This window comes from Pyrgilauda ruficollis, unplaced genomic scaffold (genome assembly GCF_017590135.1).
Source record: "Pyrgilauda ruficollis isolate IOZ18807 unplaced genomic scaffold, ASM1759013v1 scaffold163, whole genome shotgun sequence".
In the NCBI taxonomy this organism is placed as follows: domain Eukaryota; kingdom Metazoa; phylum Chordata; class Aves; order Passeriformes; family Passeridae; genus Pyrgilauda; species Pyrgilauda ruficollis.
In genome coordinates this window covers 318,525-345,628 of record NW_024515098.1, presented here as the reverse complement: position 1 = coordinate 345,628, position 27,104 = coordinate 318,525, and the positions used below count along the sequence as shown (strand labels likewise).

General features: G+C 37.5%; 1 protein-coding gene across 6 annotated transcripts in view; it reads left to right on the top strand.

Annotated features, from left to right (window-relative positions):
* The window catches only part of GAS2 (growth arrest specific 2), an 86,080-nt gene that overhangs the window by 658 nt on the left and 58,318 nt on the right, over window positions 1–27,104 (top strand). For all 6 annotated transcript variants that reach the window (XM_041463264.1, XM_041463267.1, XM_041463265.1 and 3 more), the window contains exons 2-3: window positions 9,024–9,183; window positions 17,148–17,272. In XM_041463264.1, coding sequence (XP_041319198.1) covers window positions 9,042–9,183; window positions 17,148–17,272 — 267 coding nt within the window. In that variant the 5' untranslated portion in view covers window positions 9,024–9,041. The remainder of the gene's footprint in view (window positions 1–9,023; window positions 9,184–17,147; window positions 17,273–27,104) is intronic.

Below are 27,104 nucleotides of genomic sequence, written 5' to 3'. Positions count from 1 at the left end.
GGTTTATCTTTATGGCTTCTCTAGGCAGCCCTGGGGTGCTGGTAGTGCGAGAGGAGGAGGGCGGGTTTGTACGTCCGCAGCGCCCGCGGGAAATGCGATCGGTCCGGCGGCGGGGCTGCGGCAGCGGCGGGCGGGAGGCGGCCGGGCTCCGCTGCAGCCCGGCGCTCCCAGCTCGCCCCTCCGCCGCCCCCCGAGGCAAGAGAACCAGACCCTTCTTGTGCCAAAAGCCGCCCTTGGTTAGCCCAGGACTCTTGGTTTCCTCTTCAGGCTCTAAATTCAAATCTCCGAGGAGGGAGTTTCGCTTTTAAGAAGGCTCTGTTTCTTCACTAACGTTCTACGTGTAAGGAATGAAGGTTGCTGTCCCTGTCTAGGGTTGCTGTGTGCATCCTGGGGCAGTGGTGTCATCTGAGCCTGCTGTCTCTGCACGCTCCTAGGGGAGCTCAGCTCCTGGAACACAGGACGGATGCATTGCAGGCTCCCCGGTGCAGTTTCAACATACTTCTGACATTACTTTGCAATGAAAAATGAACGAATTACTATTGGTTTTCCATGTGCATTATGTGTTTTTTGTTTCATTGCAAATTAGATGCTGTGCCAAGTGTAACAGTTTTGTGAAGGTTTTGTGACATGGATTGTGATTTAATAGGACATTTCTAAATAGGACATTCCTGAATTCATGCTGTACGGTGCCATAAGCCATCTATCAGGATTATACTGCCCTTGTTGGAAGCATGGTCAAAATTATATGAAGGTGGTGAAGTGCTGAAAAGTCAATACTATCCTCAAGTTCTAGCTGCCACTTAATTTATCCTGCTAACTTATTTGGTCACTTTATTTATTCTACCTACAGTCTTATTTAAATTGGCACAATTACTATGCACAGTACCTCTTCAACTCTACTTTACACCTTTCAGTTGAACTTAACACTAATTTCAGGACAGGATTTAGAAATGGAACATCATAATTAAAAGCAAAGCTGATGATACAAAGCTTGTAGTACTGTCTGCATAGTGTCCTTACAGCAAGAGACACTCCTACTCTTTGTGAGATGTGTTATGTCCGTTTAAATATATATTTTATTTGCTAACTTGTGGAGGTTGAAGCTTCTTTTGTACTAATTTTTAATGGCCATTTTGCTTAGACAATCAGAAAAACATACAGTAAGAGCCATGCAAAGAAGAATCAGCTTCAAAGGTTTTGGACAGTGTTGGGAATCAGGCTCAGTTTTCAGAAGGTACAGTTTCATGAGCAAGTAGATATTGAATGTTCCTAAGCAAATCTTTGCTTTAGGAGCATTCAATCTGTCTGTGTGTGAAAGACTTTCTGCTTGCCTTTTGGTAAGGGAGACATTATCAAGGCAATAAAATTGTTTCTACTAGGCATAGTCCTGAAAATGTCTAGGCTTCCGATAATTAGAACAGATTTTTAAGTGCAGTTAACTTTGTTTTGGTCTGGCCTCAGACCAGGGGCCTTACAGGTATGAGGTATCAATAAGCTGTTGTGCCAGGTTCTCCATCAGACCCTCGAAGTACTGCACACACTTGTAATGTGCATAAATAATGTAAAGGACAAAGGCTTCTTGTGATTAAAATGTACTCTATCAGTGTAGATCACATTTTGATGCAAGCCATGAAAAAGTCTAATTGATTAATGAGTTTCAGATGGTGGTTCCCCTTCAGTGCCCCTCCCCCTGCTCCTAATGTACAGTATGTTCCAAGTTAATCTGGGAAAACTCAGAAACTTTGGGCTAAATTGGTTGTGGTATAGTTTATAAGGATAGTAAAATATCTAGAAAAATTAAATTTCCTTATAAAGATATGCTGCTGCATTTGTCAGCTTATGTTTTATCTGCTTGTTTATAGTAGTGAGCAAAGTTAAGATTACATGTAAGTTACCTGTATGATAAAGCACACAAGAATGACCTGTTGTTTCTTATAGAAGGGAAAGCTCTGCAAATAGCTCTTGAAGAAGAAATATACAAGGTAGTAGCAGAATGACTTTAAAAATGATTGTGTTTGTTTTTATGTATGTAAAAGGGCAAAAGGAGAGTGATTACTCTTCTGTAGTAAACAGGAAAATGGAGGTGGTAAAGATTGACTAAGTAACATCTAACAGTGAGTGGCAAGTCTGAGTTTTTTCTTACTGCTTCTTTTAGTCCATTTTTAGCATTTCAAGAAAGGGAGCTTTCACAGTCTCATTTGGGAAAGTCATTCCACTGTCTAGCAGATCTCACCATGGGGAACAGTTTCCTGACATTAAAAAATGAAAAGTTTTTAGTTCTTTTTGTGGCTCTCAAAGGAAGGCATTCATATTTTCCCTCTTTCTGCTTGTATGTGTGTATATTCACCTATGTATATACATGTGGAAAAACAAGAGCAACCTTTAGTCTGTGAACTGATGTTATACTCTCCAAATCTGAAAAATATGTCAACACTGAGACAGGAAAACTGAAGTAAGTTTTAAAATGTGAGTGTATTTATCCTTGGTTCTGCCATGTCTATAAAACTGGCACTTGATGATGTGAAGGTGGTGATTGCAATATGGGTCCCAAATTGTGGGCAGCTTCATTTCTACTTGCACAATTATGCATTTTGTTCTGCAAATTAATCTGTTTACGAACACTGAATCTTAAGCCTTTTTTGCATTCAGCTTGCTGTTACAGTTAGTGAATGGTGCACGCAGTCCACTTAAACTCTAGTAAAATTTCCAAAGTTCTGTTCTTTTCCATCTGCTTGAGGTGATTAGAATTAGCAGGGAGATCCAGCAGAGACCCTTGCCAGATACACTCATGAGCTCCGTTCTGGCGTTTGATCCTCTGTCTCCTCTCCTTCCAGGCTGGCTGCTTTCCAGTAGCATTACCTTCTCTCTAAGACAGCAGGAGATTGTCTGTATTTATAGCTGATACCCCTCTGTCAAAGCCAATGTACAGTCTACTGCTCAAGTTCCAGTTCCTTCAGAGAAAAACTTGCTGATCTTGTCTAAGTTGCTGTCTGTTTCCTCTATCACTGACAGTAAAGCAGTTGCACAGTTGTGTGTATGATGTTTAGTTTCTTCTGCAACTGGTGGCTAATATGCTTCCTCAGTCATGTTACAACAGATTTCATTGCACAAGCTTAAAGCCTGCATATTTAATCCTGATAAGATTTATGAAAGAGAGTCTTTGAACCCAGGGTCCAAGGCAGTGTTATAACATCTTCTGTTCCAGCTTTGTAGAGCAGCTAGGCCACTGAACTGGCATGTGTGCAGATCTTCAGTCCTGGGTAGCTCTGGTTTGGCTGCCAACTGCACAGAGCCAGTCAGTGAACTTGGCCTGGGTGGGCCAAGCATGATGTCTGTGCGCAGTGTCCCTGTCAGATGTTATGATGCAAAGGGCCCATCGTGTAGGACCCTTGCATCAGAGGTGATTTGACTGGTCACTATAGGGAATTCTGCATTTGCTTTGTGATGCTTTTTTCCCCTCCACGGACACTTTTAACTTGTTTTCGTTCTTTTCTAACTGAATGCAAAGAAAAAGGCTTGTTTCACTGGATACTTAACTTCCATGCTAATTCTTAAGTCAAGTCTTGAAGAGCAAGTGACTCAGCAAGACTTCTTCATTCCTGACCTGGAAGGATTGTATGTGGGAGCAAGCTGAAAGAAATGGTTCAAGCCCCTTTTTATTTGAGAATTAATGCACATTTAATTGGGAACCAGGTTGAAGTGACAATGAAACTCATGTGGTACAGAGGGCACTGCACAGCTAGCAGCTACTCACTGTAAGCTGTTATGCATATATGCTGGAACTTGATGGGTAATTTGGAGTAAAAACATGTTGGTTTATATGATTATCTAGCAGGCTGGAGCACATGTATTTTCTTTGTATGTATATCTATGCATACGTGCAAGCTTTTATAGATACTTTTTTTTTCCTCCCTTTTTGTACTTGGTTGAAGAAAATAATCACAATTTTACAGGTAAGGAGGGTGGTTGGAATAGGAAAGGGAATTGAATCTGGGGATCTGCAACTGTAAATGCTTCATTGTGCATCCAGTTTTACTTTCTAGATTAAACAGTCTTTGCCTCCTGTGTGTTTTGAATACAGTGTATCATTCTTGAATCTTTTTCCTACCCATTAACCCCAACAAAAGCCAGTAGAAACAGAAGATCACTTGTTTGATTCTCATTGCTTTCACCTGATGATCACTGATAACAATCATCAGATAGTGTAAGGTTATGCTGCTGGCATAATACAAGCAATGAACTGCAATAAACAGATAACTAAATGCACTACTGTAAAGCAAAATAAGAACTCCACTGTTCAGTAGGAGCAAGCAGAGAGAAATAGGACCTTTTAGTGAAATGAATCTGATACACATTTCTGGGTGTACTGTAAACCATCCCACACTGAATTCTTCATCTAGACAATAAGGCTAAGAATTTGAGACATCATTCTCTTATTGAGAGAGGCTGAAAAAAGGGTCGTGCTACATAAATATGAACTGTAACAAAACAGGATGAAAAGTAGTCAAAGACTGTTCCTCATCTACATTCTGAATAGTAGGGAAGCAGTTGCTTTAAAGCATTTAGAGGTGAGTTTTGAAAATGCTTCTGCATATCACGTCAGCCTCAACAGTTTACAGAGAAGTGTAACATTCTATAAAATATTTGACATGTTTGTGTTGGCTGGTTTTAAACAGCTGTATATATGGTGATTTGATGTTGCTGTTAGAAAGTAGTGAGATTAGGAAACCCAATATTTTTTGGCTACTTCGTTCGTACTTTGTCTGCCAAAAGGAAAGGATGAAATAGTTGTTGGGGCCAGTGACTTGCCTCAGCTGTGGTGATATATCCTTGAAAGCTGCTGTCTACCTCTGCTGCAAGTTAGTCCATTCCTCTGACCACATTCCTCACTGATAAATTGTCAACAAACTTTTCAGTTCACTGAAAAATAAATATATTAAGACATTTTAAGGAAGAGAATTGAAGGTATCTGGGTGATGCAGCAAGGGCCTGGCCTTTACCCCAGGAAGAATCTTCAAACAGAACTTGAAGGAGCTCAATACTCTGTTGCTGTCACCGTCACAGAACTATCACATTTTGGCTTCTTCGTGGATCCCAGCTGCTGTGTGATGAAGTTCTAATAAGTATCTGCTAGTACAACTGGTGAAGTAGATGACTTTTTATTGAAACTTGGGTACTTCAGTACTGAAGTATTGGGAAAGCTTATGTTGAATTTAGCAAGTTCAGTAGTGATCAGTGTTTGCATGAAGGATATTGAAAGTTTCGGATGCTTGCAGTTTGATAACTGACCTCCAGTGTAACTTGTAGAGTTTGTGGCATGAGATACCCTGCTCCTTAAAAGCTGAGTTTTAATCTTTTAAGAATTAATTTTAAAAGTTCAAGGTAGGAATTTTGTGGATTTTACTGAAGTGTAGGGCAGTTTTTCAGAAAAGTAGTGGAGAAGTGAAAAATTTTGGGGTTTTTTTGGGAATGAAATCAAAGAAAATTTACACAGAGGTAAGGTTGGTTTGTATGTGATTTATCTGTGATTTTTCAGGCTCTTCATCAGTATTAACTCTCATTCCTCAGTCCTCACTTTGCATGCCCACTTCATAAATTAGTGCATACATTATTTTCATTCAGAGCTACTATTTCAAGCAGACCTAGTCCCAGTATAGAGATGCATTAATCATTTTCACCTTCTAGAGACTTGTCACCTGTCTGTCTGGTTTTTGTTATCTTTCCAGTTTCTCATTCTGAGGATGTGTCTTATGAAAACTGCCTTAAACTCAGAATACCCTTCTTGTCCCTCTTTTTGCTTCTTACTACCAGAGTTACTAAGAGACTGAAGCACCCTTGCATCCTCCAAAATCTTTGTTCTCCCGCTTTTCTTCTCTGAATGAGTCTCAAAAGTTTCTGGGGACTCAACAGCCTGATTGCTGAGTTGGGTCAGTATGAAATATACTTCAAGACAATGCTGTGTTTTAGAGACAAACTGAAATAACATCCCTATTCCCCCAATTCTCTACTCTGTATTTCCACAGAAACAGGCCTGAAGTGTAAATAGGCTGCAGTGCTTCTTCCACAGACTCTTGTGGAAGCCCAGACTGCTTCCATGTAGCTGTTTAAGAAGCCTTCCTTCTGTTTTGTCTTGTCTTAAAGAAATGTAGCTTCGAGACCATAGAATTCCTTCAGCCCTAGCAGTGTCAGCAGCCTGTATTGTGTTGGATGACTGTCAGCCATATCATAATATTGGTGATTAATTAGCCCACAGAGCACTTCATATACATGGTCTTGGAAGTGATGAAGTAGGGTGACAGAAAAGGGTCTTGCCTGTTGTTTCCTTCTTGACACAACCCAGATCAGGGTGTGTGCACCAATTTTTACCCTTCTAGCAGGCCAGACCCTGCCTAGAGTTTGATGATTAATATAGCTCTGAGCATCCAGGAAATGTAAAATAACAATACATTGAGGTTAGAAGGCACCTCCAAGTGTCATCCAGTCTTCCTCCCTCCACAATGCACGCATGAAATGTGAAATTCTTCCCAGTGAAGAGGTGCAGGGTCTAACTGGTTCCTTTAGTGAAATAGTTCTGCTTTTTCTGTTGTATTTTTCCAATTTGTATGTAAAGAGAAACAAATTGCAGGATTTCAGGATTTTCCCAAATACTTAGATACATACACTCAGGAATAAGAATTTTTTATTTATTTTACCACTATCATTGCAGAGGTAATTCAAGAGAAAAAAAAAAAAAAACAAACTTATTTCACTTCTGGCTCTCACTGTATCAGTGGAGGTTATAGACCCCAGAAAGTGGTCAAAATTATTTCAAGGCTCTTTCTGGAAAGCAAGTATGTGATGGATACTTGATCTTTCCCATATAATCTTTGATGACAGCTGTGTCAGTTATCTGTCTTGCCTCTGTTTCAACCCAAAATGAAGCAGTGATTTGAAAGAGTAATTTATGTGGTTCTGAGTAACTTAGAAAAACTTTAAATATACTGTCATTGAAATTCCTTAGCTGTTGGTAGGTTCTAGTCTGAATCAATCTGTTTTGAGAATGACAGTCCAGATTGATTTTTGCAGAGCTAACAGTCCAAGTCTTCTCCCTCCCCTCCCTTGCAGCCTGCCCTAAATGAGTAGGTATGATTTGGATTTAATTAACCAGGAAGCCATAAATCCAAGCTGATGTTTTTACAAAGTCAGTTTCACAACAGAGCTGTGCATAAGTTAAGTACTTTAGTCTGCTTTAAAAAGAAACTGCCTTCAAAGAAATTTTGATACATAAGGATTTTTTTTTTGTTAGAAAAATGTGAAATCTACTCATAATTCAGAAATATGTGTTTATACAAGAGAATAAATCTTTTTTATGTATGTTTTTGCTTCTCCCCAACTGAAAAAATTTGTCTAATTTCAGTAAGAAGTATATTTGTAGTGAAAGTTGTGCCTTATCTCAAGGGCAAGCTAAACTTCAGGACTTGGGGTGAGGTACTGTCAAAAAGAGCTTATGCAGACCTTTTTGCAAACCTGGAGTTTAGTTACACAGAGTAGGGTAAAAAATGCTGGAGTATTTTAATGCAAGTATTAAGATATCCCAAATACCATTGCATACATTTGGAAAAGTCAGTTACAGCACAATTTTATGGAAAGGATTTTTTTTCTTTTTTACATTTAATAAATATTGTCTTTTTTGACAAAGAAATTTGTTTCAGTGTTTTTGTTTTTCAGGCCATAATGGATAGCATAATAAATTGTTCATTTTTTTTCTGCTGTTGTTTTTAAGGTCACAAATATCTCTTACCTGGTGTGAAAGATATGCAAAGGACAGAGGGAGAGTATTTTCAGATTGCTAAATTGAAGGCAGTTGACATGTTTTACTACAATTGGTGTGGGACAGGCAGTTGAGAATAGACAGAGGACTCTTCCTTAAGGGTCTCACATTCACTGAATGTCTGTATAGTGCCACCAGACCTTGTGTCTGCTGGTTGGTGTGGGCTGCAGCCTACCAGGCAAGGAAGGATTTCAACTCATCGCTACAACTGCTGCAAGATTCTTTCAGAGAGGGAAAAATAACCTTGCACGTTTCTGCCACAGGTGGAGAACTAGCCCTTCAGACACAGAGACAGGTCCAGTGGTTCTGACAGCAGTGGTTCCTGTGACTGACAGCACTTAATACATCATGTGTGCTAAAGATTAGTTGTCTTACCTGAAAAGTTTCAGTAAGTCATCACTGAAGCAGAGGAGAATTTGGGAAGTGGCAAGTGTGAGTGACCAACACTAGCTGTTCTGCTGCTTTGTGAAGCAATAATGCTACTGAGTCAATATATTCAGTGTAGTCTTTTCTTTAATAATTTTGAAGCTGTAGAATACACTGTTTCCATTTGGTTACAGCATTTATTAATTGTTCATAAGTTTGCTGTAGGAGTGTAATTTGATTGTTGCCATGTTTTTCCTGAGCACGATCCAAAAATCTCTGGAGCTCTCCAGTTAGTCTGAATTGCTATTGGGTATGGGGCCATAGTGAGTTGTTAGCTTCGTGCAAAATGTTTATTTTCATTTGATTTTAATAATTCCTTGCAGAACATTTTGTTGTATTGGCAACATGTAGGTTGGTGAGTGCAAATGAAGTTAACATTTATTTGTATGATTTAATCACATAAAAAAATCCATTAACAAAACAAAGTTTTGGTCACTAGTGTGTGCAGCCATGTGTTAGATCCACCTCTGTTTGTCTGATATCTGATTTCTTAGGCACATAATTACTTTGTCATTATTGAATCACAAAATGGTTCAGGTTGGAAAGAACCTTAAAGACATCTCATTCCAGCCCCTTCCTCTACCATGGCAGAGACACCTTCCACTGGAGCAGGGTGCTCAAAGACCTGTCTAACCTGGCCTTGAACACTTCCAGAGATGGGGATTATATTCTGGCTGGGATTATCTTCTACAATTCTGAAAATGGAGCATGTGAGACTTTAATTGGTATAATGAATAACTTTTTTTCTTTTTTTTTTTTTTTTCTTTTTACATAATTTTGTCAACAGGGGACGACAAGATAAGCCATGTGCACTGCCCTGAGCCCGAAGGCACGTGGGCCTGGCCTCTCTGACATGCATCAGTACAGTCAGTGGCTTGCAAGTAGACACGAGGCCAACTTGCTGCCAATGAAGGAGGATTTGGCCCTCTGGCTCACAAACTTACTGGGTAAGGTACAATAAGATGGAATGCAGATACTGGGTAGTGTGAGAACTCTTTACACTGTTAGCTGGGAGTTCAGATTTCTTTGTGTTTCAAAAATAAAGTTATGATTACGTAGCAGCCATCATAAAACACAAATATTAGCAAGGTCAGAAAAGCTAACGAGTAATTTGCCTCCATTATGTTTCTGTGAGTAGCATAACTGAACATTATATATTCTGTGTTTAGTTTTCTTTCAAATTTCCTCGATGTATTTTCTGTACCTATACCACTAAGATGAGTGATACTAATTGCTGCCTTCACCTATGTCTTCCATTTTTATTGAGAGGCCTCCTGAAGAGTATGGTGTAGTAACTGTCTTGATCAGAAGGAACCATTTAATAGCTCTTCTCTGACCAAGCAGTTGGTAATTGATAATTGCTGCCCGAGGCAATGCATGCTGAGACTTGTGGTAGCCTGTGCATAGAGGGGTTTGACCTAGCCTAGCTGGCACCTGGAGATTTGCTGGTGTACATCTCGGCGTGTGAGGACAAAACTTGTTGTTGTCAGGAGAGGATGCAAACCAAAACTGATGAAAAAAATCAGGTACACATAAGAAAGAGCAAATGAGATTGTCCCTGGCAGGAAGGAAAGAGACAATACTTTGAGATGTGCAAATTATTCAAGAAGGTGGAATTTAGGAACTGTGAGCCAGGAAATAGTATGTTGTTTGCTGAGAACACTCAGGGAAAAGTGATCTTTTATGTGATCTCTGTAAATACAGAGGATACTAGATGAAATAGAAATGACTTAGTACCTCATGCTAAGGGAGACATGCCACTAATTCCTCTCACTAAATAAAGAGAAAAAAATATTTCAGAAGTTATGTTTACATGGGACTTTAGTTGATGGGATTTTGGAAGAAAATTTGGTGTGCATGGTTTTGGAGGATTTATTTAATTAAAAAAAATCTGAAAATCTGTTCTGGTGAGACATGGGCAGTGTCTTGTCATGGCAAATGCTGTAGTTAATCCATCTCAGTGATATCATACAGTAACAGAGTATATCCCATGTCTTTCATCAGCACATTCTCTATTGCTCTATTTCCTCTTTTTTAAGAGAAGGAAAAGGAAATATCACTTATGTTATGACAGATGTGGTCAATAAGCACAATGTCAATAGAACACAATATTTTGCAGGTAGACAATACCTATATTTCAGTTGAGTTATGAATCCACAACTGCAAAATTGGCAGCTGTTTTAAATGACTTATTTGTGTGGTACTTCCATTTAAATTAATGTGTTTTGAATATAAAATTGTCTATGCAAAAGCAGAACAAAATTCAGAACTTTTCATTCCACTTATCACAAGACACTAATCCAAGTGACTGTTTTTTGAATTGGAAGCAGCACATTCCATTAAGGATTCAATATATTGTTTAAATGTTTTGAACAATGAAGTTTTAGTGATCCACTCTAAAACAAATAGAGGCTTGCTTGCAGTTTGTAACAGAGTTCTCCCGGTGAAAAGTTTAGGAATGAGGTCACTCTTTGAGCAAGAAAGTAGCAACCAGCAGGAGGTTCCGAAATGCCAACTGTAATTAAATATCTGATTTTTCATATGGACACCTAGTTCTGCACTGCAGAACTCAATGGGCACAACCTTTTTTTAATTAAGCAGCATATACAGTTCATTTGCTTAATGTATTCTCCCACACCTTCTTGCACCAAGCTCTCCTTTTCTCAGAGTTTGTGCTGATGAATTGAAATTATAGTGTTTTGTTAGAGTGCTTTGCATTCCTATGTAGGTATTGTTATTCAAATTAATAATTCAATTAAGTTAAAATTCATATTCAAAATAAATGAAGTGTGAATGAAAATAATTATTATTCATAAGAGTATATTAACTCAGAATTCAAATTTTGTTTAATTACTGCATAATTTGGATAAACTTTAAATAGAGAAGGTATGTGTGAGCATGCTGCTGTACAGTAAAATAGAAATGAATATACACCATGCATTTTTCAGCATCCAAAAGGATAGAAGAATATGGAAGGCTTTCCCATATTCAATTCAAAAATACGTGTTTTGAATTAATGGTCAGTAGATCTTTACATGCATGGATGTGCTAGTAACACAGAGCAGATAATATTGTGTGTATCCACATCCTAGCTTGCTGTGTCCATATCTTGTGTGCCTTCATTGTAAGTGGCCTCATTGCAGATTTCTCAATTTATAAAGGAAATTAATATGCATTTCATTTAACTTTTGAAGTTAAATTAAATTTAATTTAATTTCATTTAACATTTAACTTTCATTTAAAATGCATAACATTTAACTTAATTTAACTCTTTATTTCATTTATATTTTTGTCATTCATCTGTACTAGGACTCAACAAGGACACATAATCTTTTCAAAGAAATACAGATTTAAAAAAAATAGTATTTTAGGCAAATACAGGGCTGAAACTCTTTGATCAAGTGATGTTTTTTTAGGAGATTTTTGTGGAGAGACACTTTTGTCCTATACAGTGTTACTGGAAGTTGGAATGGTGATGGTTTTGCAGCAGCATAGCCTGATGTGGGTTCAAAATCAAATTGGAAAACATCATTGGGATATTGCACTTTATAATATGAATGAAGTGTTTTGATATCAGCTAGAATTTGACCTTACCCAAGGGATAAATTAGAAAAGTGAGATACATGGTGCGGCTGGAAAATAACACTGGAAGAATTTTTAATCCTGAGACTTTCCATATTTAATTTATCACGGGCATTGTTGTGGGGATGTTTGCTTAGTAATCACTGGTACTTTTATGTGCACTTTGCTAATTATTTTTTGGAACCATGTCAGAGAAACTCAGAGCTTCTGAGAGGACAGTTCATCTTTACAGCTCCATTGCTGAATAGATTTTAGCTGTCTATACTCTGGGGGATGGAAAAAAGGACATTGCAGATAAACTCCATGTGTCAGATAGGATTAACTCATATGATATTGTACACTGGAGCATTTTCAAAGTGGGACGTGTCAGTGTTGGGGTTTGTCTGCTGGAAAGGAAGATTGCAGCCATGGATTTTGTGTCTCCTGTCCTTGCTTCTCTCTCTTGAGCTTTGGTGTCTCAGTCAAGAGTGGCAGTGACAAAGCTAACGAGATGTGTTAACCCTTGCCAGTCATGATGATCTCTGAGCCTTGTTTCTATCAGGTATAGAGCTAATGAAGCATTTGGGAATGCTTTCACTTCTGACAAACTCCAAATTTGGTAGAGTGTGTATAAAACTTACTTTAGTAGAATGTTCTTGTGGATACTGAAAAGTTCTATTCCACCCTGAGCAAGCTGCATATGGGAATTAGCATGCTTGGGCCACAGAAATCTTCTAGTAGAGGCAAAATGGAAATTTGAAAGATTTGCTTGTCTGCTTTACTCTCTAGTCTTGTTTTCTTTTGTGTGTCTGCAAAAGCTGACATGAGGAGTGGGCCTCCTTGCCAGCCTATACTTTAGGACAGGTACAGAGAGATGGTTTCTCTGTTTCCTCTTTGGCAGTTTTGTGGACCTCTAATCTTTTTCCCCATTCCCAGAGTTTATTTACAAGCTGCAGAGTGTTATATTGTCTTTTTATTCCATCCAGCTTCATGTAGCACTGACTGGGACTGACTGCACCTCAGGCATATGTTGGGTTCCAAGGTTTCAGTCCTGAGGCCTCTTAACAGAAGAGGATTTCAGAAGCTCATAGCTGAGGGGCCAGGGAGTGCAAGAGGCTGAGAAACTGGACGTGTAAACATTGAATATTGTTTGATGCAGGTAAAAGTTGCTTGGGTGCAAAAGTGAAGGAGGCTTGGAGGAAAGGAGCAGGGGTGTGGATGTTAGGAGAGGCATCGAGTTGAAGACGAGGCTAGGTATTTAAAAGGTTGAAGGAGGTGTACAGTTTGGAGAATGGTGAGTCTTCTGCAAGAAAACTGTCTTTCTTTGATACTGAATTAAATCTTTGTCAGCTTAGTGTTCTTGCTCACCTTGTTGCCTAAGAGCATTATGTACCAGAATGTGTATTTTCAACATCAGTTTGTTCAGATCAATCCAGTGGGAAATATAGATTTTAATTGTCTGAGTATCAAGATATTCACAGTACTGATGCCTCCAGTGATTCTACTGGCACTTTCTTACTTAGTTGAGTTGCTTTATAATTGTCTTTGTTATCAGCATGCCTTTGGAAGTTTTATATGTCCCATTTCAAGTAAGTAATAATGTCTCAGTGCTTCCAAAATGATTTCTCCTACTGTCAGCTATTGTGGGGAGCAGAGTAATCTTCTCAGAAAAGAACCAGTTTTGTATGTGCATAGTCATTGGCCTTGGTTTTCTTTATTTTTATTTTTTATTTATATTTTTCTTTTATTTATATTTTTTGTTTTCTTGCGTTTATATGCCATGTGAATTGAGAGGGTCAGGAGCAATTGTTTTAGTAGTGTCTCAGCATTGTAGGTGTTTCAGAGGTTCACTTGAGTGAAATATTTGTATTTATAAACTACTAGTTTTGTGTTACTACACAAAATATACAATTAAAATAGTCCCTCAGGAAATTGTGAGGCTGGAGTCAGTCGTGCACTGCAGTTATTACACCAAGTGTAATAGAGAATTGATTAGATTTGGGTACCTGGGTCTATCTCTTTAAGTCTGTCTCTTCTTCTGAAGGCTCTGGATGTCTGAGACCTGTAAGGAAAACTTTATCTTCAGCCTCTTGGGCACACACCCGAGGCATGAACTCTCCTCCATTATTTTGTCATGGACCTCCATGTGGGTAGATGGAATATAGGAAAATAGAGATAGTGATGAAGGTAAAGAAGTTACAGCTGCGCTAATTATCAAGAATTAGGAACAGTCCTACCTTTAATAGGCCACAGCTAGATCTAATTAGAATGGGTGTTGTAAAAGAGCAAGTTAGCTGGTTGAGGAGTTAGATGGAGTTTGTTGGCTGTGCTGTGAGGAAGAAGGAGTCCGTGCTGTGAGGAGCTGCGCATAAGAAATCACTGAGAAGGTATGGAGCTTTTGCAGAAAGATAACGACACCTCCAGTCTGGCTTTATTAGGCCTCCCAGGAATGGTGACCTTACAGATAGTTGCTCACAGTTTGCAAGTGGTAGGTGTTCAGGTGCAGCTGTTTGACTTTTTAAGGGGAATCTGGTGGTTGTGGTAAAAGAGAGGATTGGCAGCACTTGAGAGGTATCCGAGAGCCTTCGTATTCCTGCATTTTCTTCTCATACTCTCAGTGTTGTTTTTTTATTATACTTAATGTTATTACCATTCTATAAAAACATTGCAACTGCTTTCTTGTAATTATAGAGGGAGTTGTACATTTTTAATGGAGTTTGATGTTTTTTCCATACAAATACATGGAGCACTTTTTTTCCTCAGGTTATGAACGTTACTCTTACTTGAATCAATACATTTCTACTGTTAAATATGTCAGCGTGTCTGTTTTAGCAAAGAAATGCCACCTTATGAAGCCATAAAATACAGTGAACTGAAAGCTGACACCTAATATACTTTTCATTGGAGACAGATGTTCAATGCAAAACTCATTCTTTCAGATTTCATAAAGGCAAATAGAACTCAAATAATCTAGTTTCGTGTACAGTATGCAGTGACCAAACTGCTAATGCAATTCAGCTCTTAAAATAATATAAATATATTGTTAAGTAGCAGAAGAAGATGACCAATTTTTTTGTATCTTTGTAAAAAGAAAATATCCTTAATAAGTTTTAAGGGCTTTATAACATTCCATTATTATGAAATTATGAATCTATAAATCACAGGACAGAAGAGATATGTAGAACGTGGGGGGTTTTTTGGTTTGTCTTTGTGAAAAAAATTATGTGTTGCAAATCAAAATAAAAAATTTTAGTCTGTTAAAGATACTTGAAATAAATTTTTTAGAAGAGAAGGAGAGTATTATAAAAAGTAATACTCAAGCAGTTCCTGAAGCATAGTTATTTTTAAAATTTAGCTTTCTAAGTGGCTTTAGAGCATTTTATAAAAAATTGATGGGGAAAATATGTAGGCTAGAATGGTGGCAAAGTCTTTTGAGATGCTGAGCTGTTCAGTTTTTTAGTGTCTGGGCTATTATAGTTTCATCCCTGGCTTCATTTAATCTGGAGATATGGCAAAAATATTATCAGTTAGGCATATGCTAACTCTGCATGTCTGCAGTGCTACTGCTGCTCTTTTGCCTGGAGAAGTCATTTATGCCTACAGGAGCTATAAAGTGGGCTACATGGCAAATAGAATTAAGTGGGAATAAAAAAAGGGAAAATCTTCATGTTAAAAAGATATTTGTGAAGTAAAATGTGTTTGAAAAAAAACCAAGTTGAGCTTCAATGAAAAACAGAAGTGTGCTGTATCTGAAGATGCTTTGCTGCAACAATCTTTATCGATTTTATCTGAACTTACCAAACTGAAAAGACTCACATTTTGGATTTTGCCCAAAAGATGCTAAAGTATCTCAAAGTTTTCAGACAAGGGCCTAGAGAAATCAGCTTTCTGATAGCATTTTAAAATCATACTGCTTTATAATGCTGCTATCTTCAGTATTGTGACGTGGAGCATCAGGTTACAACGTATCAGCAAGAAGTTCAGTACCAATGCATATACTTCATTTTTGTTACTTTTGAATGTTATTTTTTCCCCTCTCTTCTTAGCAAAAAGATATGGGTAAGCTTTACTTTTCCTATTTTGTTTGACAAAAAATTGCAATGAACCTGTTCTAAACAGATTAATATTTTCAGTTTCCAGACATCTCATGGAAGCAGGAGTGGACGTGGATGGGATGAGGAACCAGTCTCACTTCAGTTTTTAAATATTCTTCTTTTTTGGCACATTAAACTATTGTTGCTAATGCATGCTGTGTAACAGCCTATGAAAAATGAGTTAGTAGTGTTATTTCCTAAATGGCATATTTAAATACCAGAGGGGAAAAAATGCTGCCATAATTGGAAGAACAAGCATTATTCCTTGATGCTCTCTTGGTATGAGTGGAAGTTAAAAGAGCTGAAAAATACAGTGGCTTGTCAACATAGTGTCCAAAGTAAAGGGAAATTTTTCAGTAGAAATGTGAAAATGATAAACCTTCAATGGGAAATAGGAATATTTTTTACTAAAAATTATGTTAAGATCCTAGAAGTTTAGTCTAGGATGGTAAATAATTCCCTTCCCATCTGGGGTCAGCAGGCAATCTCATCGTGGAGCGTGTGATCTCCTCTTCCAGGGGGATGTAATTACATTGTTATCTGAGGTTGTCTGGCCTGCTGTAGAAGAGAGGACAGTTCCTGGCAGCTGAAGTATTGTCATATAGTGTGATGCAAGAATTGATGTATTTTAAAAGCAGAGTATTTTAGGTTTGTTCTTTTAGTGAGAATTTTGATCTGTGTGGCAAGTGGGTTTATAACATGAAATTTTTCTCTCTGTTATTTTGTTATGTACCTAACTTTACTTCTGAAAAAGAACGTTTGTAGGAGCATGGCAGTCACTGTATTGTCTACTTCTTGCAGGATCAAGACTTAAGAGTCTACTAAAAATATACCACCCTTTCTTTTTGGACATGGTTTTCTACTTCTGTTACAAAATCAACTCTTAGCAATTCATGCTATAACTACACATGCACACTGGTGTAAACCATTTCCCTGCTGTACTCTCTCTTTTAAAACATTATGTTAAAAGCACTGGATCTTCATAAGCAAAGTGAAATACACGGGGTTGGATATGCTAGAACTATTTTTCAAATATCACATGCCTTCCCAAAGAAAGCATGGGATTCTTTTCCTAATTTGCTGTGTATCTACCAGTAAAGTAGTACAGAGGTTATTCATAAAATATTCCAAGTAATGCAAGTTTTTCAGTTAAAGGTTTTTGAGTTTGTTTTTTTTTTTTAATTTCTCTTTTTACACAAATGCAGTCTATACCATTGCATGCTTTCTGCCATGTTAACTTTCTGTTTGATGTTCAGGTAGAGAAATAACAGCAGAAACCTTTATGGAGAAATTGGATAATGGTGCCTTGCTTTGCCGGTTAGCTGAGACCCTGCAGGAGAAATTTAAAGAAAACAGCTTTGATGCAAACAAGCCTGGCAAAGTAAGTGTTGGTCAACACTCTAGCATTTGATATCAGTATCTGATGTATCTGACCATTTTGGTACTGAGGGTTTTTTAAACAGTTAAGAGGTTTTATGTGTGGAGATTCTGCAAATGGATGGGAAGGTAATTGCTCTGTGTAGAAAAATTGCAATATGAAATTGATGGAAATAATGTTTACGCGGTATTTATTTAAGTATCTATATAAAGCAGTTACTCAAAAAGTACTTGTAATATGTGGAGAATAAGAATAAACCAGATCTAGCAGTGGGATGTGGTAGGCAATAGCGAAAATATGATCCTTGTATTTATTTTCAAGGGGAATATTAAGTAGCTGTGGGAGGTGTCTTCTCTAAGAACAGCTCTAGGGAGACCAATAATGAAATTCTATAGTTAGTTTTGGTGCCTTGAGTTTCAAGATCCTGTTGGTGTACTGGGAGGGGTTTCAGTAACGAGTCTAAGGAATTACATGGAAAATGTGAAACTCAGAAGATACTTAGGAGTTTTGGAAGGATCCATTTAAGAATTTGTTTGAACACAACCTTGCTTTAATTTAAACTGTTCGTGTGGGATAATCTTACTGGGAAACTTTCAAGAGTGCAGCAAGTTCATTGGAGAAGTAGAGCTAAGTGGTTGACACATTAAGACATACAGCGTCACACTGTTCTTTTTTTTTCTGGTTGCATTCAGGTACATCTTCCTTGACAGCTAAAACAGGCAAATAAAGATCAGGTAAAAAAGAGGCTAAGAACAGAAATCACATAATGCATTTTGTGCTCTTGATGTTTCATAACCTGTGTGTGGCAGAAATTAGGGCATGGCATAAATTTTATCAGCTGGTCTGAGAACTGACAGTCTTGTGTAAGTTGTTATTTTTGGTTCCAAGTTCATAATTGTTGTTGCAGAAGAAATTTTCTGTCATATTTCCTAGTCTGAATTATAATCAGATCTTCCTTAGTAGAAGTATTGGGTGGCTTTGGAGTACCTCTTCATAATATAGTCCAGCTTGTCTTCACCTAAGTGTCATGGTAGTTTTCAAGTGAGAAAACACATAGGGCAGTCTTCTTGATTGAGCCTAGGAACTAGCTAGGCAGAAGGAAGAGTTACTTGTACTGTTTTTTGTGTTCTAAGTTACATTAGAAGGCAATTAGACATTTGCAGTCCCATATGTGGTCATTATTTAGATTTGTTGGTCTTTATTTATCAGGCTGGTACAACTGACAATGCATTTAAAGGGAAAAAAATCTACCTCATTGCTATTTTCTCAATGTATGTTATATTCAAACTTAGTAAGAATTCAAAGAAATGGCAGAATAACATATTTGTATCGTTGTATACTATTAGGGAGCTGCTCATCCTTTCAGATTTTAATTCCCTGTATAGCACTCTTGGGCAATCTGACTTTGTGGTTTCATTTATGAAGAGATAATACTGTATGAAATTTAGCGCAGAAAGAATTCCACAATCCTCCCCTGAATAATTTTTATGCATTTCATTAATAATATATGTGGAATTTTGAAGCCATTTGACCCTTGCTCTGCACAGGATAACAGAAACATGTTCTTTCACTGAGGTACCCTGATGGCTTTACTGGCAGCTGGGAGAAGCCACTGATTTCTATTGAGTTTTGAGCCTCTGTCAAAACAGATAACAGACTTTGCTGTCCCTATATGCAACTTTGAATTTTTCTAGATAGAAGCAGCTGATATAAAATGAGCCAGAGGGATCAGTGTGCTTGCTGCACCAGCTTGCATCTGAGTGAGGAATTCATGATAAGGATGTGGTTAATGGAGGGAGTGTGTGTCATCTTAACTGAGGCCTTCCACAAGCTTGTAGATCTGGTCTGTTTTCATAAGCAAAGTTTTACCTTCTGTGTGAACTTCTTCCTATGGAAAAGCTTCATATAATATTTTGGGGTTAGTTTTGTCTTAAAGAAAGATGATATATCCTGCTCTGATTGATATGTAGTACTGATCATGAATTCATTGTGAAACTCTTTGGGGCTGCTAGTTTAGAAACAATAGCAACAGATTTAAGAAGAAATTAAAACCTAATATTACATGCACTGACTCATCAGTTTTTTGCCATAATTCCCTAAATTCATATTGCAATACTCTACAAAATAGCAGAGGTTAAATCCTGTTGCTTCTGATTTAATAGCTTGTGCAATAAGTTGCAAGTCAAGGTCAGTTTTGCAGTTTGTTTGTTAACTGAACTGTATCATTCCCTTTCTTATTAGTGAGCATTGACTTTCCTTCAGATTTTAGGAATCCCCTAGGCCAGCATCAGCTATTTTGAGTGTGGAGTAAATGGGGAAAACAGACGTCAAAGAAGTTCCCAAAATATTGTGTTTTCCAAATCTGGAAGGAAGATTGTCATGCTGATATCAACACTTCCTTCTTTTGTCATGTGGAAACACTTGTGGATACTGGGGACATTTTCAAAATACATAGGAAACTACTGGTAATGTGACTTCAGGGATAGAGCTTTAAGAGACTGAAGAGGAGATTAAATGGATTGTGATGAAGAACTAGTCTTCTTTCCTTAAGAGTCAGAGGCAGGCAAAAAAGGCATAACTATTTATGCATGAAGGAAATAATGGAGTTGCTTTTTATGAGTGACTGGTTAGGTTAGGATGCTTGAGTGTAGAAAGGGGGGGGCATGTGATGGAAGTTGCAAAATCAGGAATGGTGTGGTAAATGGTCAGTTTCTATACAAAAACTATGGGACATGGTGGAAGCCAAACAAGGAAAAGGGGGACCTTGCTTACATACAAGTTGGAAAATTCTTGTCAGGGAGTTTTTAAATGGAATAAATTTAAAAGTAAATACTGAATAAGGTATTGGAAGCGAGATCTTTTGGAAGGCTGCATACACAGAAACCCCGCCCAGAAGAGGAAGTCTCTATAGCTGAAAAGTATTAGAACTGGAGAAAGTAGAAGGGTCACTCATAGGTTCTGTTATTGTTTCTTGGGGATGAATACCCTGCTGGTTGTGCCAGTGGACAAAGGGAAAGCAATCACAGGAGTCAAACTTCAAAGAAATTAAAATTATATTTGGATTTTTTTGTTTCTGTGGAGAGCCTTTTTAGGACTGAATCCCTGCGTCTAAAAATACCGCCTGGGCCACACTCCACTTTGATATTTGTTTTTCAGGAGGGTGATGTTGAACCTAGAGTGCAGGAGTTTGGCAGCCTCTGGTGCTGTTTAGGCAGCCTCTGCACGTTGCTATTGTGAGCTTAATGCCATAATAAGCACCTTTGGATATCATAATACTCTGTGCCTTCCATGACTCTAGCTACTTTGCTGTTTGATTGGTTAATATTCAGTAAGAAGATACTAAAAGCATTTCAGCTCCTAAAGAGGAAGCATTTAAAAATTCTTCATTTCAGAAGATGTTAGGTCCCAGGATTCTTTTGCAAATCCCAGAAGACAATGTTCTTCATTGTTAAGCAGCTAAACCATGCTTCAAAACCTGATGATTCTGAAAGCATTGATGTTGTATCTGATCCTTTGCTACAAACAGACAAAATTTTTGAGTCTTAGATTAAAATGGATTTTTTAAACAGAGAGCGTGGTGTAACTATATAAGATATTTTCTAAGTCATTTTTTTCCTCTTTCTGGAGATTTTTAGAGTCCTAAATCTTATAATGTACATTTATAAAATACAAGGAGATGACTAGCAGCAATCTTAATAAATGCTCAAGATTTGTATAATAGTAAGTCGTTGAAACTACCTGTACTGGTGTTAGTGGAGTACTGTCTTGAAACTACAGGCTTATTATTATAGCAGCAGCTATTCCATGAGAGTAATTAAAGTTGCACTATGCCATTTTGCAATTTTCTCCCATTGACTTGCATTTCGTCTCCACGGTCTCCTGTCAGTATTTTACTTTTCCTGACAGATAGTTAATTTGAGAATTTCACAGCTGTACAAATAAATCCAGAGCATCAAGACATGTGCAGTATGCATGAAGCCCACATTTGATTTGGTTTGGCTTAGTTTAGTAAGACCAGTAATAAAGATTTAAAAATAAACATAAATAAACCGTGTTGATTGTTGTTACCATTTTTGTCAGCAGGGCACAGTAGTATGCCCACCAGCCTTGAAGCTGCTGATATATTTACAAACACTCCACTTTAAACAATGTTTTCATGAGGGAGGTTGAAGGCAAATTATCTTTGAGAGTCATGTTATGCATTTTAAGAATTACAATTAAAAGAATCTGTACCAATTATTCAGAATTAGATCTGGAATCTGGATCTTGCTCTTAGACCCCAGATGGCCAAGCTGAAAGTCAGATCTAATCAACATGGTGGTTTTATTTATACTGTAGGCTTCAGTTTCTCAAGATTATCTGTGTCCTGTAGATGGGATGAATAGATGGCATTCTGTAAGTTTGGTGCCTTGAGCCTGTCTGCCCGGTGTAAAGAGACATCAGCTGCATCAGTGATGTCAGGTTCAGGTCCCCTCTGTAAGTCAGAAATCTGACTCTCCAGTTGAGAATTTCATGAATAGGGCTGCATCAATTGTTAGGATATGAACAGATCCTTTATGGTCTGGAGCAGCAATTTGCTTTTCTGCACACTTGTACTTTCTGGACTTATTTTGCAATAAAAGCTCATGGAGCCAACTTCTAATCATATGCATGATAGATATGACTCTCAGTTACTTGGGAGGATTAAAAAAACTACAGCATTGTCTTTTTGTGTATTAATCTTTCTAGCGGCAGACTGATGTGGATGTGAGAGGGAAAGAATGATCTTGCAAAATGATTCACAGTGCTGATCCATCTAGAAGGAATAATTTCCGCAAGACTGTAAAGCTGCTTGTTAGAGAACTCTTTGTATGTTTCTCAGACGTGTCAACAGCTTGCTCGTTCAACTGGGCTGCTGCCAGGTTTCTTGCAGATATTGCAGGATTTGTCTGCAGTAGGTCACATGCACAAACGTTCTGTGCCTCAGCAAATACTCCTACAACTGAAGTTTTTGCTTGCAGGAGGATTGCAGGGTACGATAGATGGTGTTGCCCATCAGACTAGGAAAGCAGATTTCTGAACAATTCCAGGATATTTGTCTGCTTGGCGTGTTCCAGGTGAATACATTGAAGAACAAATTAGAAAGGCTTTAAATGCACTTCAAGCCATGCACTGTGTTGGAAGAAGAGCTGTCCAATCCTTGAGGCAGCACCAAGACATCCTGTGTCTCTGGATTGTTCCTCTCTTTGGTTCTTGTCCTTGGGAAGGCATGGTTTGTTCCCTTGTTTGGCTGAAGAACAGGGTATGTGAACTGGCCCTGCTCTTTTCAGTGGTTCTCCTGCATACCCCTCTCTCTGCTCCTGTTTAACATTGCAGAAATAACAGGAATTTGCATCACAAGCTAATTGTCAGGGAAAAAGCAGGGCAGATTGAACTATTTAACTACATGGTAGCTCCATCTTTGGAAAATATAATGACTCGAACTGCAAATCAGGTCACGAGGACCACATTTTGATTTCTAATAATATAATTTAACAAGAGAACACCGAGGTTTTTTTCAGAGATTTTTAATTAACACTGACTTTGTATGGAATGCTAATACTTAAACACTTCATAAAATATATATTAAACCTGGATGTTTTCATAACATTTTTGCCGTTACTTCAATACATGTATTAAAGATAGGGATGGCATATTTTCTGAGAGACATTTATAAACAGTCATTTTTAGATTTGCCGGATTTTGCCTCTTATATGAAATGCATTTTAATGGTCCTATTACTTATTTTGTTAAGTATTTAAAGCAAACTGTAGACATCTTTGTAGCAGATCTTTCTCTTTGGCTTTTTATTTAGACTGCTAGGAATAGTCTGGAACAGAAATGTAACAGACTTGCATGGAAATTACCTTATAACTTGAAACAAACAACAGAATTTAGACCAACTGTCCTCAGTTTACTGTGCAGTTCTTAGACCTAAGTTTGTGGTAGCAGTTCTCTGGGAGTAATGAACAAGGAAGAACTATAGAATTTGATGCAGTTGCCAATAGTGACTCCTGAACTGAGATAAGCCGAAATTTCTGAAGCAATGGGAATGGTGATCATAAGTAATGACTGCAATGCAGAAGAAGAAAACAAAGTCCCTTTGAGGCATAGACATCAATTTGTAGCTACTATAATTATGTTTAATTTGTTTGTTCAAATAAATATTCAAATTTGTGTTTGTTTATGTAAATCAGCTCCAAATGCTTCAAGTGTGCAGTAAAGCTTTGCTCTTAACTTGAGGCTGATTTAAGGCTGATTTAGAAATTTTGTTGTTTGGATAAACACTCCACCATGTTTTTCAAATCATGAAGTTTGTTAAGTTCTGCACCTGTTTAGAATTCCCTGGGCTCTACCAGTTTCCTTGTGTTTTTTAATTGAAAAACTTACAAAAATTCAGATTCTTTATCATAAAAATGAAGATGCAGTTTTTTCTCAGCAATTAACATCCAGGGCTTTGGAGTGTCAGATTTACCTGCAGTGAGGTACATGCTAAATTCTTCATGAATGTTTTCAGCATTTGCATAAAAAATTCATCTTTGTTAAACATCTGAAAATTCAGAAAGCAAACAGATAAAGCATCTCAAAAAATTCTGTATTTCTTTAGACCGTCTAAATATTTCAGTCTTCCTTGACACTTGTCTCATGGGAAGAAATGCACCATTTGGAACTAATCTTACAGAAGAGGGCTGGAAAACCCTCACCTTGTCTTGCACTTCAGAAGGTCACAAAATGTGAGTTTGCTCATTGGGAGAAAGCCAGGTGGAAGAGGAGGCATAATGGTAATACAGCTGAATATCCACCATTATCAAGGATTTTCAATAGCTACTTACATTTGTTATTTAGACTGACAGTGAAAGGCTATTCACTATAATTCCACAGATCACAGTAATGTGTTATGTGACCACACTGTCAGTGAAATTATGGAAACTTTTTTCGATAAGAAATTTTAGAACCTGTAATGTGTTTTGATGAACAACCATGTCGTTAGAATTTTTTTGAAGCATTTTCCTTAGCTTGGGTTCTTCTGGAATAATTAAGAGGTAAAGTGATTTTGAAGTTCCTATTACTAAAATTAGTTGCTTTTGCCAAAATGTAGTGGTTTTTATGCTTTATTTTGAGAGAATCATGTCCCCTTTAGGAATGTGATGTTTGATAAAACATAATTTGATAATACATAAGATGCTTTAAAAAATATATTCCATGAAAATCCACCCAGATTTCACCATTTATATCTCCTGGAAATACTTTCACACCTCATGGAATAATTGGTGCTTACTGGCGTGTTCATTCACAAGTTGTGCTGTGTGACAATGCCACAAACAAATACAATTCTCCTGTTAATTGCAACCCTCCAATTTTTTTCTCATTGAATTGGAATAAAAATGAGGGAAATTCAGAAACGAGGATTCTTTTGGCTTCTTCAACTAATTCTTTGCTAATTCAACTCTGAGTTCTGAGGTTGTGATGGGGAAAAGCTCAGGGTCATCTACCAAGGATAAGGTGTAATTGCCCTCTGAAGGAGCAGCTGTGAGAATTGCCTCATTCTGTTCTACTTAAATGTTATTGAAGAAGCCCATTATGAAATGCCAATTAAAAAAAATCCCCATCTAAATATGAATTGTGAAACCCAGAGATCTGAGGAAAAAACACAGACCATTTATTGAATGTGAATGAAGGACTGAATCCCTGTTTTCATGGATACTGTAGGGAGGTCTTTGCCATGGCTTACCCTAGTGTCTTTCTCTTATGGTCTCTGTTTATAAAATCTTAATGCACTTAAAAAAAATTTGAAGTCTTTCTCTTGAACGCATTTTATTTTAGTGACTCTATTTAATGCTATCATAGCATTAGAAAAAAACCAAACCACCACTGATTTTTGCATTTGGCCTGCTAGCATTTTCAGACAGTAGCAGTAATGGCTTTTAATTTTTGGTGCACACATGCCTGAAGTCTGCAAATTACTTCTGCAAGGTTTTGAAAGACAATTGATCGACCTCCCCAAGTCTTTGGACTATGGTGACCTAATGCCACCCTCAATTACACGGTGCAGTGGGAGGAAAGTGTCTGACATCTGCTGAGGTGGGCTCTCTGCTGTGATCCTCCAAGAGCTGTGCTCTGCAGTGCAGGACTCCTGGTTCTGGTCCCTGCGTGTTACCCTGGGTCAGCAGCCCCTGAGAGATGGCCTTCTAGCTCTGACGGTGGGATTTTGGCCTCCATGTGTTGAAATGCACATACCCTTAGACTACATTTAAATTGCTTATTAGTCAAATAATGAAATGTGATACAGCTGGTGAATGAAGCTGCTGCCTTGCTGCTTTCTGACATTATTTACTTCTGGATATCACAGTGCATTGTCTGTGGATTGAATAGTCTCTTGTATTCCTTGGCTTTCGGGCACGCTGCTAGAAGTAAAAGCTGCATTGTTCATTACTATCATTGTTCATTGCTATTAACGCTGTCTTTTCTGAATAACCAATCTTTTGCCATGTGATGAGTAAGCTGTGTCTTGGACAGAGAACTTAGAAGAAAAAGGACATGAAAAAATGCTTAATTTAACAATGTAATTTTAAAAGTTAAGTTTATTTTCTATATATTCTTATTCTTAAGAAGCTAACACTAATGACACATGGAAGAATGTGTTCTACTTTGACACTTAATTACATGGCTAAAGCATTAATTTAGTCTTGCAGTTATTTGAATGTTGAAGTCTGTATATTTCTGTAAAGCCTTGATGACGTTAATTATTTTTATTGACATATTGTAAATATGTTGGGGATTCCAAATTATTCACAAATGCTTTCTTAAAATCTGGAAAGTTGATAATGAGTGATTTTTGGCTTTTGATGATCTCTTCGGTTATTATATAGGATAAAAATCTGATCAACACATGATCTGTAAACTTGAAATCCAATCTCCTGTTCCATTAAAATGACATGATATGACAATATAAAAACTGTGTTTCACTGAAGGGAAATGTTTTGCTGCTTGTTAAGTGGATTGCTTAGGGGTGCTTGCTTTGTTGCATGTTCAATATTATTTTTCATCAGTCTAGAAGTTGTTCTTAGTTCTGTGTCTGTGGAAAAGTTTGGCTTTTTTTTTGTGTCTCCTAAGCCTTCAGAACTTCCTTGCTGAGTTTTCATATTCTAATATGCCCTGGGGTTTAACTTCTATTTTGCAGCTTTCTTTAGGAGGGCTGAGGGGTTTGTATTTCTTTTCTTAGTTCGTTTTTTTTTTGTTTTTTTTTTTTTTTTTTTTTTTTTTTTTTTGGGTGGGAAGTGCTTAATTTTAAATTCTATGTATGTATTTCCATATTCTGTTTTACATGTACATTTAGCACATTCTTTTGACCGTTGGTCCAGTTGTTTAAGAACCCTTGAGGAAATGAGGAAAGAATTGAAGGAAGAAAGGGATTGGTACTGGCCACAGAGCTAAGTTAAAAGGCAAATGGCAGAAAGTTTTGAAATAGATACATGTTCTACCTAGCTGATATAATCACATTTCAGTAGGAATTTATGCTCACATAACACTAAATGGCCTAGCAAGACACCACAGCAGTTAGGTACTTCATGGCATAATTTCCCACTCCCACCCCCCATTTTGGTTAATGTAGGTCATCAGGAGATAAAAGCAAATTTTCCCTTTGAGTACCTAGTAACTGTAGCCCTCTTTCATAGCAGACAAATTGCTCATCTTTTTCTTTTTATTCAAGCATAAGTGATAGTTCAAAATGTCCTGAAATCATCTTTTCAAAAAGGGAAATATGATGAACAATCTTCAAAACACAGGTCAAGTCTAAGTCTGCCATAAATAAATG